Genomic DNA, 12629 nt, shown 5'->3' with positions numbered 1-12629 from the left:
TCATTAACTCCACATTGTTGCTTTTAGTCAAGCTGAAACAAGCTTTATGTAAAAATCAAAGTTGGGGTAGCTTTCAATCTTTTTGGGTTTTTTTTGTTTGTTTTTTAATTTTTTATTTTTTGTTAACATATAATTTATTATTAGCCCCAGGGGTACAAGTCTGTGAATCGTCAGGCTTATACACTTCATAGCACTCACCATAGCACATACCCTCCCCAATGTCCATAACCCACCCACCCTCTCCCTACCCCCCTCCCACTCTGCAACCCTCAGTTTGTTTTATGAGATTAAGAGTCTCTTATGGTTTGTCTCCCTCCCAATTCAATCTTTTGTTTTGCTTTTATCAAATCAGTGCGTGTGCATAATTTCAAAACTCATGTAATGTAGCCTTATGACCACCACCCCGCCCGCCTCCCCCCCCCCAGCAGAAAAGCAGTCACCGAAGCCATCTTACCTAAACTCTGTTCGTGCTCCCCAAAGGCAACCACTTCGAATCTCTGGCAGTTTCTTTTGCTTATACTGCTATGTTATCTTTTCTCCTTTTGTTAAGACATTAACTGTTAGCTTCCTGCTATGAAAGTTGAGGAGTGAAGTCTGTATTCACTGTTTACATTATAATGATTGGGAAATATTTTTCAGAACACAGCATATAATATACCAATTACATTTTCCTTATAACTTACTGCTTTCCCTGGAGTGAACACCTGTCTTGTTTTTTGTTTATTTGTTTTAATTTTCTGTACCCTTATCACCAACTCATTCCCACACAAGAGATATATAAAGATCATCCCAATATGTTATAATGCCTTTATTGATTCTGTTTCTTTTTCTTGGCAGTCTCTTGGACCTTTCCATACTCCTGCTCCATTCTGAAGCAGTTACCTTCTATGTATGCAGCACAGTTACATTTCTAGAAATTATTTTCTCCTCTTTCTGTGTTGGAAACCTTATTTTCTGGATTTCATATCTCTATGGATTTATTTCCTCGCTCTAAGGGCATACAAGCAACCCCCCAGATACTTCTTAAGAGAAGGAGTTTGTAGCTTTTTCTTTGAGCTTTTTGTTAGGTGGTTGAATATAGAAGTTGAGAAGGAAATAATCTTCAGAATTTTGAAGACATTTTCTCTACTACCTTTTTTCTTCTGGTATATCTTCTGCTACATTCAATGCTATTCTTATTCCCAGTCCTTCACTATATGAACTGTTTCTGGAAAGTTTTGAAGATCATTCATCTGCAGTGTTCTGAAATTTCACAGCAAGTTACTTTGGGGTTGGCCTATCTTGTAAAATCGTGGCCCTGGGTACACAGTGGCAAATAGTCTATAAACATATGTCCTTCACTGAGTTCTAGAAAATTTTCTTGAAGTAGTTCTTTGATAATTTTGTCCCCCTCCATTTTTCCCTTTTCAATTTCCTTGAACTCTGATATTTGATATTTGGGCAGTAGGCCTCTTTGAGTTGTCTTCTAATTTTCTCATCTTTTCTCCTATTTTCCATTTTGTTGTCTTTGCTCCCCCTACTTTTTAGTTCTAATTTTGTAGTTCCTAAAGTGAATATATGCCTATTGACATAATTTTCTGTTCTCTGAGGCCCTTATTACTCCCTAAATGTTTCTTTTTTTTTAATTACATCCTTTTCTTGTTTGATAGATGCAACATCTTATCATCTTTCTAAAGATTAATATTTTGCTTTATTTTGTTTTTTTTCTGCTTGCTGCACTTTTACCCCCCTATAATAATCTCCTTCAACTGATTGTTAGCTGATTGTTAGCTCTTCTTTCCTCTTCCAGACTGGGGCACTAACAACCTGATCAGAAGCTCTGTGTGAGGTGGGCATTTGTCAACTTGTAGAGTGATAAGATGGGACTTGCTTTTGTTAGGAGACCCTCAAATATCAGTGACTGAGAGCTGAGCAGATTAAGAAAAGTAATAAGGAGACTCATAAGGATTTTTATTGCATTCTTGTTTTCAGTATAGCTTCTCATCCCCTACCCACCCACCCCCCCCACCGCCAGATGCCTCTGCCTTGTGTTCCAGAGTCCAGCATATGTCTGGTTCAGCCTTTCCAGAAAGTAAATTGTCCTGGGTTCTTGGTGTAAGGGAAGGCCTCCTTGGGATAGGAAATGAAATCTGAGGTCTTAATTATCTTTCCTTCCATTTTCAGCTACAACTCATACTCCTTCCTTCAGAGGTACCTGTTGCCTCCAAATTCTGAGTGATTTCCTTAAATTTTGATTCCTAGTGGTGCCATACAACTTTGCCAGCTGAGTAATGTTGGGCAGGTTATACTTGAGTTTCATCATTTGTAAAATGGGAATAAGTCTTCGGATTGTTGTAAAGATTAAATGTTAGTAGATGTAAAGCACTTAACACAATCCAGGCACCATAATAAGTGCTTTAGAAATGTTTCTTATTTTTATTAACTGTAATCATTCTCAGGCTGCTTCATTATTTACCAGTTGTCCAATAAATTTTTAGCTTCCAAGATTTTGCTAATGTCTTTTTCACTGTCCTTCTCTCCCAGTTCTTTGTCCTTTAGGTCTTTTGAGGGAACCTAAATAAATAAGTATATTTTAATCCATCATGTTTAAATTGAAGTCTCTTATTAATTTTCTAAAAATAATATTTACATTAAGATTCTACAACAACATAAACAATTTTTTGAGAGACTGTATTTTGAAAGTGTTTTCACTTTTGCACAGGTTTTCTACATTCTTATTTTCATGAGGCTTTTGAAAATGAGTATATTTGAATGAATGGAAGAAATGAATGAAAATGTTATGCCATCTGAAATAGTATTGAATATATAAACTTATAAATCAATTTGTTCATTAATTTGTCCAGATTTCTGCTAACAGTACTCGTCGTGCTCGCTGGTATGCCAAACTTGGATTCTCTCCTGATCCTAGACCTTTCCCTCTCTCCTTGTCATCACTTTTCAGTGATGGAGGAAATGTTGGTTGTGTTGATGTAGTTGTTCAAAGAGCATATCGAATACAGGTATGATAACATTCTTGAAGCTTACTATGTATTTCTTCCTTTTGGGACAGTTAATTTGAATGATCCCTCCCTAACATGTGTCTTTGTTTGACACGTCTTTACAGTGGATGGAGAGGACCCCATCTGGATTATGCATATTTCGGAATGAACGAGAGGAAGAAAAGGAGGCAACGAAATATGCAGAAGCCCAGCAAAAGAAACTAGAAGTCTTATTCAATAAAATTCAAGGGGAATTTGAAAAACATGATGGTAAAATGAATTGTATATTACAAGTTCTTTTTAAGACTAAGGTTTTTTATAAAACCTTATTTATAAAAATAAGGTTTTATATATAAGGTTTTTTAGAGACTTCTGATTTAACGTCTGTAATTGAGTGAATTTTTTTAATTTGAATAATAGACTTCTTTCCTAATCCTGTATCTGAATTTTTTAAATTTTTAAAAAATATTATTACAAAGATATACAAATAAGCATAGAAGTGACCCCAAATTATCACCTCTTTATTCAACACATTGGCCTTTTAGATACTTGTAATTATCTTAGACAATAAAACATTACATAACCACAACACGTCTCAGAAGTCTTATGTAAACTTCCTCTTAAGCTTCAATATTAAAGTATTTATAGTATCCTTTTTTGGTATTAGAGAAAGAATAGTAGCAAGGGAAAAAAATTGCCAAATTATTTTCTCATAGACAAGTACAGTATGATGTCGCCTAGGTACAGAGTGTAACTAAAACTCATTAAAAAATATAAAGTAAAATGGTGGTTATCAGCAGACGAGGGGTGGCAGGATAAAATTGATGGTGTTTAAAGGTAAAACAACAATGAGCAAATAAGCTATAGTGATCCAGTGCTCAGTGTAATGAATATAGACAATATTGTACTAATGTGACACGATGAATATCAATACAATGGCAATCATATTAAGTATATAAATGAATCAAAGTAATACATTGGACACCTTAAATTTATACAATGTTATATGTCAGATATATTCAATAAAAAGGAAGGATAAGCTCTCAAAAAAAATTTTTCCCAAGCCATATATCATTTTCTTCAGTATCCTTACCTACTTTTTATATAACTTTTGTATTTTCATTGTTGTAGTTGGTTTATGTATTATCACACCTAGAGCTAGATCTTGTTTTCCCGGTGGCAGCAATTTTAATAATTAAAAAATTATAGTATTTTTAGCATAAAGGACATGAAATTGATGTTTGTTTTTTGCTGAAATTTTTGTGTTCTGCATTTCTTCATGATTTTCAACTTCCTGTTCTATATAAATCTGTACAAAAATTGGACTCTCAATGTTCGATTCACCAGCTTATGCTGTTTTCGTGATGAAGTAAATCATGAAATCATTTACTTAATTTACAAATTACTCTAAGTGCTCTGTGTGACAATTTTTTAAACCAGGAGTGAGTGCACTAGTTTGAAATTTTCCTAGAAAACTTTTAGCAGATAAATTGTGTTTTACTTTTTAGCCTCCCTTCTTTGGCTACTTTTTGCTTGTTTCTCTAGCTTTCAAGGTTCTTAAATTTGTGTTATGGCTTATTTGTGTGTGTGTGTGTGTGTGTGTGTATGTGTGTTATGGCTTATTAATGATGCTTTTTTTCCTAGAAAATATAACAAAACAATGTAGACCATCATGCGCATTAACAAGACAGCAAGTCTGTGCTCTGCAAGATGGTGCAGAGCTTTATGAAGCAGTGACGAATGCACCAGACCCGGCTTATCTGGAGGTGGGAGACTAAGAGGGCATCCTGGGAGGCTTAATCTTCCTCCTTTACAGTGGGAAGCTTTGGTTGGTCTTCTGGCCATCAGGGCAAGTGCTGTGTTGAAATAGTGTGTTTCTCAAAGAGGGTGTGTACATTTCTGGGGTCCTCTGTGATGTGCCAGACCAGTGCAGTACATTTGCGATTCTATACAAAATGGAGGATAGAAGGATTAAGTAATTTTATATGTTAAATAAATGTGGTTTAAAATACAGGCAAAACTTGTTTACATTTAAGGTAAAATAAGTATTTTCAAAGCATTGTCTTAGTTTCCATATGCTCACTTCTTTCTCAGATCCTATCTAAAGTTTATCTCCTAATCTTCTACCTTAAGAATGTGTTGGTGGAAAAGTGTCCGAAGCATGAACCTGTGTAGGAATTATAACTATGCCATTTATTAGCCAACAGGGCACAAAATAGCTATAAAATGGGCATAAAATCAGTTGTTTAAGGATCAAATTAAATACTGTATATTGTTTTATTTTTATGGAATTTATTTAAAGGAGGAAATAGGGGGGCAGAATAAGAGTTAGAAGACTAAGTTGTAGACCCGGTCCTGCTACTCTGTAGCTGGACAGGTGATTTCTCTCTTGAGCCTCCCCACCACCTCTGTCAAGGGAAAGCCTGTGAGGGGCTTCTCACTAGGTCCTGAGAGTACATGATTCTGGAGATTTTACTTAGATACAATTTTCATTGCAATTCTTGGAGGAAAAAGTAGCCATCCATTTCTAAAAGACCCTGCCCTGCCAAAGGGTTTGCTTTCAGTGACCATGTTGAATGTTGGGGGACTTTGTGTTTCAACTAAACATTGTCTGCATATTTAGAAAGACCTGTTCATGGGGTGCCTGGGTGGCTCAGTGGGTTAAAGCTTCTGCCTTTGGCTCAGGTCATTATTCCAGAGTCCCGGGATGGAGCCCCACATTGGGCTCTCTGCTCAGCAGGGAGCCTTCTCCCCCCCACCCCCACCGCCTCTCTGCCTACTTGTGATCTCTGTCAAATAAATAAATAAAATCTTAAAAAAAAAAAAAAAAAAAAGGAAGACCTGTTCAGGGTACCAAGATCTCATAGTGTCCCTTCCCAGTATGAATTTGGCTATTAAGATGTATGAGGCAGCTACAGTCTAGTGTGTTGTGTGTCAGGATTCCATTTCCTCTTTCATTTGATTTTATTTTTTGTTTATTCATTCATTTTTGTTGTACTGGGTGTAGAGTCCCAAGAGATACAGACAGCACTTTGCTAAAATAACCAGGAGAGAAGTGTGGAGGCAGAAATAAGTGCTTATAGCACGTGTGTGTTTTCAACAGTATCTACTGTTCCAGAGAGTTAATAAAATTATACTACCGCGGGTTAAGAATGAGAGCTCTTGAACTACCTCTACCCGTACACCCCTGAAAGTTATTTATTCTCTCTGTACCTCAGTTTCATCTTCTATAACATGCAAACAGTACTAGGGCCCACCTCATTGGGTTATTGTAAGGCCTAAATGAATTATTATATTTACCATGCACAGATCCATTCCTTAGATACAGGGAGCACTTAAATGTCAGCCATTTATAATGTTGATGGTGGTTATGATTATTAGAGTATACTTTTAAGTAGGGGGTTGTCTTGGCCCTCAGGAAATTTGTCACAAAATAAGTGACAAGTTTAAGGCACCTGAAAATATTTGTTATGTGATGAGCTGAGTATACTAGTCTCAATTTTTACGTTGTCACATTGTTAAAGTGAATTCGAATTCTATTGTATTTTATACCCATTTAGACGGTTTCATTTACAGTGGGTGAGGTTTTTTGTTTGCTTTTTATTCTAATATCATTTGCCTTAATATATTAAATGATCCTAGGGTTACTTTAGTGAAGAGCAGTTAAGAGCCTTGAATAATCACAGACAGATGTTGAATGATAAGAAGCAAGCACAGATCCAGTTGGAATTCAGGAAGGCTATGGAATCTGCTGAGCAAGGAGAGCAAATTTTATCAAGGAATGTTACAACTGTGTGGAAGTTGCGTATCATAAGCTATGGAAAGAAAGAAAAAGATTCAGGTCAGTATATAAATTTTTTAAGTTAAAGTACTAATTAATAAAATGAGCTCAAATGCTACATAAAGTATAAAGTTAATGTGTATCAGAAGAGCAAAAATGGGCTACCACTACCCACAAAACAATGGTATAATCCTTGGATCTTTGTTGTTATGGTATTTGTTTTACAAGAATTGTAATGCTTATCAGTTCTTCCATTATGTCTTTTTCCTCTTTACCTAGTTACGTTAAGTATCTGGCGTCCGTCATCAGATTTATATTCCCTGTTAACAGAAGGAAAGAGATACAGAATCTATCATCTTGCAACATCACAATCTAAAAGTAAATCTGAAAAAGCTAACATACAACTAGCAGCAACAAAGAAAACCCAGTATCAACAGCTACAGGTACAAACTTTTCATTATAGTTTTTTAATTTTGATGAATTATTAGCTTGTAATATTAGTTTATATTAATATAGTTTATATTAGTTTATATGGCATATTAGTTTATAGAATATATATGTACACATTGATTTTTTTTTTTCCTTGTAGGCTTCAGATGAAATCCTATGCCAAATTTATCAGCCAAGGGAGGCCCTTTACTTCAACAAACTATTGAGTCCAGACTTCCAACCACCTTGTTCTGAGGTGGACCTAGTAGGATTTGTAATTTCTGTTGTGAAAAAAATAGGTAATACAGAATGTGTTTTTAATTATAGCTTCTTATGGATGCTTTTGAAAAATAATAGTTTTTAAAATTTGTCTTCCTTATGATTAATTAGAATTACAAATCAGCAAATTTGGTGACTAATGATTTGAAAGTAGGCCTGTTTTAACCTTAATTCTTAATGAAAAGCAGTTCTGCATTACTACAGGGAAAGAACTTATATCCCAATTCAGTGCTACTTAATTTTAAAGAAATTGCTAGAAATGTTTTGTAGCATTTGAATGATAACTAGACAAATAATTATAATCTCCCTCTGCAGTTTTGAGCATTCAAGTCTCCACCTCCAGCTTCTCTGCAGTATCCCTCATCGTAGGGACTAAAGCCCCTTGTTCTAAAACCTACTTTGTTTAGTGTGGCTCCTCCTACTTATTTATTGTTATTTCTTGTTTATATGGTACTTCTTTTCCCCACTCTTATTTTTAACCCACCAGCGTCTTTGTATTTAAATTGGGCTTCTGACAGCATGGTTGGATCTTGTTTTCTTATCAGTCTGAGGGCCTGCCTGTCTTTTAACTGGTTTGTTTAATCTGATCAGCTTTAATGTAGTAATTGATACAGATGGGTTAAAATCTACCACCTTGCTAGCTGTTTTCCCCTTGTCCCATTTGGTTCCTTGTATTGGTAGGCTATTCTCTGTGATGTTTATGCACATTTTATATCAGCCATTGTTTCAGACTCTCACTTTAAGAATGCTTTTATAGCAGAAGATCTTCTGCCTCCTACATAGAGGGCAGATTTGTTTCTCAACCAGGAAATCTGATCCCTTTTTCTGAGTTTGGTTTTTTTGTTTATTTTCATTGCTGTTGTTACTGTTGTTTAGATTCCACATGTAAGCAAGATTCTGATTGTACTTGGAAGGAGGTGGACAGTATAGGTAAAGAGAGGACTCAAGAAGTCAATGCCAAGGTGTTTGGGAAAAGAATTGCCATTTACTGAGAGGGGAAGAGTGCAAGAAAAACAGTTATGTGTTGACAGTCAGGAGCTCAGTTTGGTCAGTTAAGTTTTAGGCACTTAATCTAAACAAAGATTTCTCCTTGACTAGCCCTTTATCTGTTATGTCATTTGCAAATATCTTCTCCCATTCTGTCGGTTGTCTTTTGGTTTTGTTGATTATTTCCTTTGCTGTGCAAAAGCTTTTTATCCTGATGAAGTCCCAATAGTTCATTTTTACCCTTGCTTCCCTTGCCTTTGGTGATGTTTCTAGGAAGAAGTTGCTGCGGCTGATGTTGAAGAGGATGCTGCCTCTGTTCTCCTCAGGGATTTTGATGGATTCCTGTTTCACACTGAGGTCTTTCATCCATTTTGAGTCTATTTTTGTGTGTGGTGTAAGGAAATGATCCAATTTCATTCTTCTGCATGTGGCTGTCCAATTTTCCCAACACCATTTGTTGAAGAGACTGTCTTTTTTCCATTGGACATTCCTTCCTGCATTGTTGAAGATTAGTTGACCATAGAGTTGAGGGTCCATTTCTGGGCTTTCTATTCTGTTCCACTGATCTATGGGTCTGTTTTTTGTGCCAATACCATACTGTCTTGATGATTACAGCTTTGTAATAGAGCTGGAAGTCTGGAATTGCGATACTGCCAACTTTGGTTTTCTTTTTCAACGTTCCTCTGGCTATTTGGGGTCTTTCCTGGTTCCACATAAATTTTAGGATTATTTGTTCCATTTCTTAGAAAAAAATTGGTAGTATTTTGATTGGGATTGCATTAAATGTGTAGATTGCTTTAGGTGGCATAGACATTTTCACAGTATTTGTTCTTCCGATCCATGAGCATGGAACGTTTTTTCATTTCTTTGTGTTTCCTCAATTTCATTCATGAGTATTTTTTAGTTTTCTGAGTACAAATTCTTTGCCTCTTTGGTTAGGTTTATTCCCAGGTATCTGATGGTTTGCGGTACAGTTGTAAATGGGATCCACTCAATTTCTCTTTCTTCTGTTTTATTGTTAGTATATAGAAATGCAACTGATTTCTATGGATTGATTTTATATCCTGACACTTTACTGAATTCTTGTATGAGTTCTAGAAGTTTTGGAGTGGAGTCTTTTTGGGTTTTCCACATAAAGTGCCACGTCATCTGCAAAGAGTGAGAGTTTGACTTCTTCTTTGCCAATCTGGATGCCTTTTATTTCTTTTTGTTGTCTGATTGCTGAGGCTAGGACTTCCAGTACTATGCTGAATAGCAGTGGTGATAGTGAACATCCCTGCCATCTTCCTGAACTTAGGGGAAAAGCTCTCAGTTTTTCCCCATTGAGAATGATATTCGCTGTGGGTCTTTCATAGATGGCTTTGATGACATTGAGGTATTTACCCACTATCCCTACACTGAAGAGTTTTAATCAAGAAACGATGCTGTACTTTGTCGAATGCTTTTTCTACATCTATTGAGAGTATCATATGGTTCTTGTTCTTTATTAATGTATTGTATCACATTAATTGATTAGCAGATGTTGAACCAGCCTTGCATCCCAGGAATAAATCCCACTTGGTCATGGTGAATAATCCTTTTAATGTATTGTTGGAACCTATTGGCTAGTATTTTGGTGAGAATTTTTGCATCTGTGTTCATCAGGGATATTGGTAATTCTCCTTTTTGGTGGGGTCTTTGTCTGGTTTTGGGATCAAGGTAATGCTGGCTTCATAAAATGATTTTGGAAGTTTTCCTTCTGTTTCTATTTTTTGGAACAGTTTCAGAAGAATAGGTGTTTTTCTTTAAGTGTTTGGTAGAATTCCACTGGGAAGCCATCTGGCCCTGGGCTCTTGTTTGTTGGGAGATTTTTGATTACTGCTTCACTGTCCTTGCTGGTTATGGGTTTGTTCAGGTTTTCTATTTCTTCCTGGTTCACTTTTGGTAGTTTATATATCTCTAGGAATGCATCCATTTTTTCCAGATTGTCTAATTTGTTGGCATATAGTTGCTTATAATATGTTCTTATAATTGTTTGTATTTCTTTGGTGGTGGTTGTGATCTCTCCTCTTTCATTCATGATTTTATTAATTTGGGTCCTTTCTCTTTTCTTTTTAATAAGTCTGATCAGGAGCTCATCAGTCTTATTAATTCTTTCAGAGAACCAGCTCCTAGTTTCATTGATCTGTTCCACTGTTCTTTTGATTTCTATTTCATTCATTTGTGCTCTCATCTTTACTGTTTCTCTTCGCCTGCTGGGTTTAGGCTTTATTCGCTGTCCTTTCTCGAGCTCCTTTAGGTGTAGGATTAGGTTCTGTATTTGAAACTTTTTTTGTTTCTTGAGAAAGGCATGTATTGCTATATATTTCTCTCTTAGGACCATCTTTGCTGCATCCCAAAGATTTTGAACAGGTGTGTTTTTATTTTGATTTTCCATGGAATTTTTTAAATTCTTCTTTAATTTTCTGGCTGACCCATTCATTTTTTTTTTAAGATTTTATTTATTTATTTGACAGACAGAGATCACAAGTAGGCAGAGAGGCAGGCAGAGAGAGAAAGAGGGGGAAGCAGGCTCCCCGCCGAGCAGAGAGCCCAATGCGGGGCTCAATCTCAGGACCCCGGGATCATGACCTGAGCTGAAGGCAGAGGCTTTAACCCACTGACCCACCCAGGCGCCCCTGACCCATTCATTCTTTAAGAGGATACTCTTTAGCTCCCATGTATTTGAGTTCTTTCCAATTTTTCTCTTGTGATTGAGTTCTAGTTTCAAAGCATTGTGGTCTGAAAATATGCAGAGAATGATCAGTCTTCTGGTACCAGTTAAGGCCTGATTTTGACCCAGGATGTGATCTCTTCTGGAGAATGCTGCATGTGCACTAGAGAAGAATGTGTATTCTGTTGCTTTGGGATGGAAGGTTCTGAATGTATCTATGAAGTCCATCTGGTCCAGTGTGTCATTTAAAGCCCTTATTTGCTTGTGGACCTTTTGCTTAGATGACCTATCCATTGCAATGAGGGGGATATTAGAGTCCCCTACTATTATTGCATTATTATCTATGTGTTTCTTTGATTTTGTTATTAATTGGCTTATATAATTGGCTGCTCCCATGTTAGGGGCATAAATATTTACAATTGTTAGATCTTGTTGGATAGACCCTTTAAGTATGATATAGTGTCCTTTGTCATCTCTTATAGTCTTTGGCTTAAAATCTAATTTGTCTGATTTGTCTGATTTCCACCTCAGCTTTCTTTTGATGTCCATTAGCTTGGTAAATCATTTTCCACCCCCTCACTTTAAATCTGGAGGTTTCTTTGGGTCTCAAAGGAGTCTCTTTCAAACAGCATATCGATGGGTCTTATTTTTTTATCCAGTCTAATACCCTGTGTCTTTTGATTGGGGCATTTAGCCCATCTTCATTTGGGGTGACTATTGAAAGATATGAATTTAGTGCCATTGTATTGCCTGTAAGGTGACTGTTACTGTATATTGTCTCTGTTCCTTCCTGGTCCATGTTACTTTTAGGCTCTCTCTTTGCTTAGAGGATCCCTTTCAATATTTGTTGTAGGCTGGTTTGGTGATTGCAAATTCTTTTAGTTTCTGTTTGTCCTGGAAGCTTTTTATCTCTCCTTCTATTTTCAATGACAGCCTAGCTGGATATAGTATTCTTGGCTGCATATTTTTCTCGTTTAGTACCCTGAATATAATATGCCAGTCCTTTCTGGCCTGCCAGGTCTCTGTGGATAGGTCTGCTACCAGTCTAATGTTTCTACCATTGTAGGTTACAGACCTCTTGTCCTGAGCTGCTTTCAGGATTTTCTCTTTGTCTCTGAGATTTATAAGTTTAACTGTTAGATATTGATTTTGAGGGGATTCTCTGGGCCTCCTGGATTTTGACGCCTGTTTCCTTCCCCAAATTAGGGAAGTTAGCCACTATAATTTGCTCTAATATACCTTCTGCCTCTCTCTTCTTCTAGGATCCCAATTATTCTTTTTTTTTTTTTTGCTTTATGGTATCACTTATCTCTCGAATTCTCCCCTCATGATCCAACAGTTGTTCATCTCTCCTTTTCTCAACTTCTTTATTCTCCATCATTTGATCTTCTGTATCACTCTCTCTTCTGCCTCATTTATCCTAGCAGTTAGAGCCTCCATTTTTTAATTATACCTCATTAATAGCCTTTTTGATTCTGACTTG

At 36.3% G+C, this 12629-nt stretch overlaps 1 protein-coding gene across 1 annotated transcript in view; it reads left to right on the top strand.

The window, feature by feature from the left end:
- Positions 1 to 12629, top strand: part of BRCA2 (BRCA2 DNA repair associated) — a 57086-nt gene that overhangs the window by 36775 nt on the left and 7682 nt on the right. The window contains exons 19-24 of the mRNA XM_080799693.1: positions 2844 to 2999; positions 3104 to 3248; positions 4623 to 4744; positions 6621 to 6819; positions 7039 to 7202; positions 7349 to 7487. Coding sequence (XP_080655819.1) covers positions 2844 to 2999; positions 3104 to 3248; positions 4623 to 4744; positions 6621 to 6819; positions 7039 to 7202; positions 7349 to 7487 — 925 coding nt within the window. The remainder of the gene's footprint in view (positions 1 to 2843; positions 3000 to 3103; positions 3249 to 4622; positions 4745 to 6620; positions 6820 to 7038; positions 7203 to 7348; positions 7488 to 12629) is intronic.

The sequence above is a fragment of the Martes martes genome (assembly GCF_963455335.1).
Source record: "Martes martes genome assembly, chromosome: 3".
In the NCBI taxonomy this organism is placed as follows: domain Eukaryota; kingdom Metazoa; phylum Chordata; class Mammalia; order Carnivora; family Mustelidae; genus Martes; species Martes martes.
Note: the sequence above shows the minus strand (reverse complement) of the source record. Positions and strands in the feature narration are given on the sequence as shown.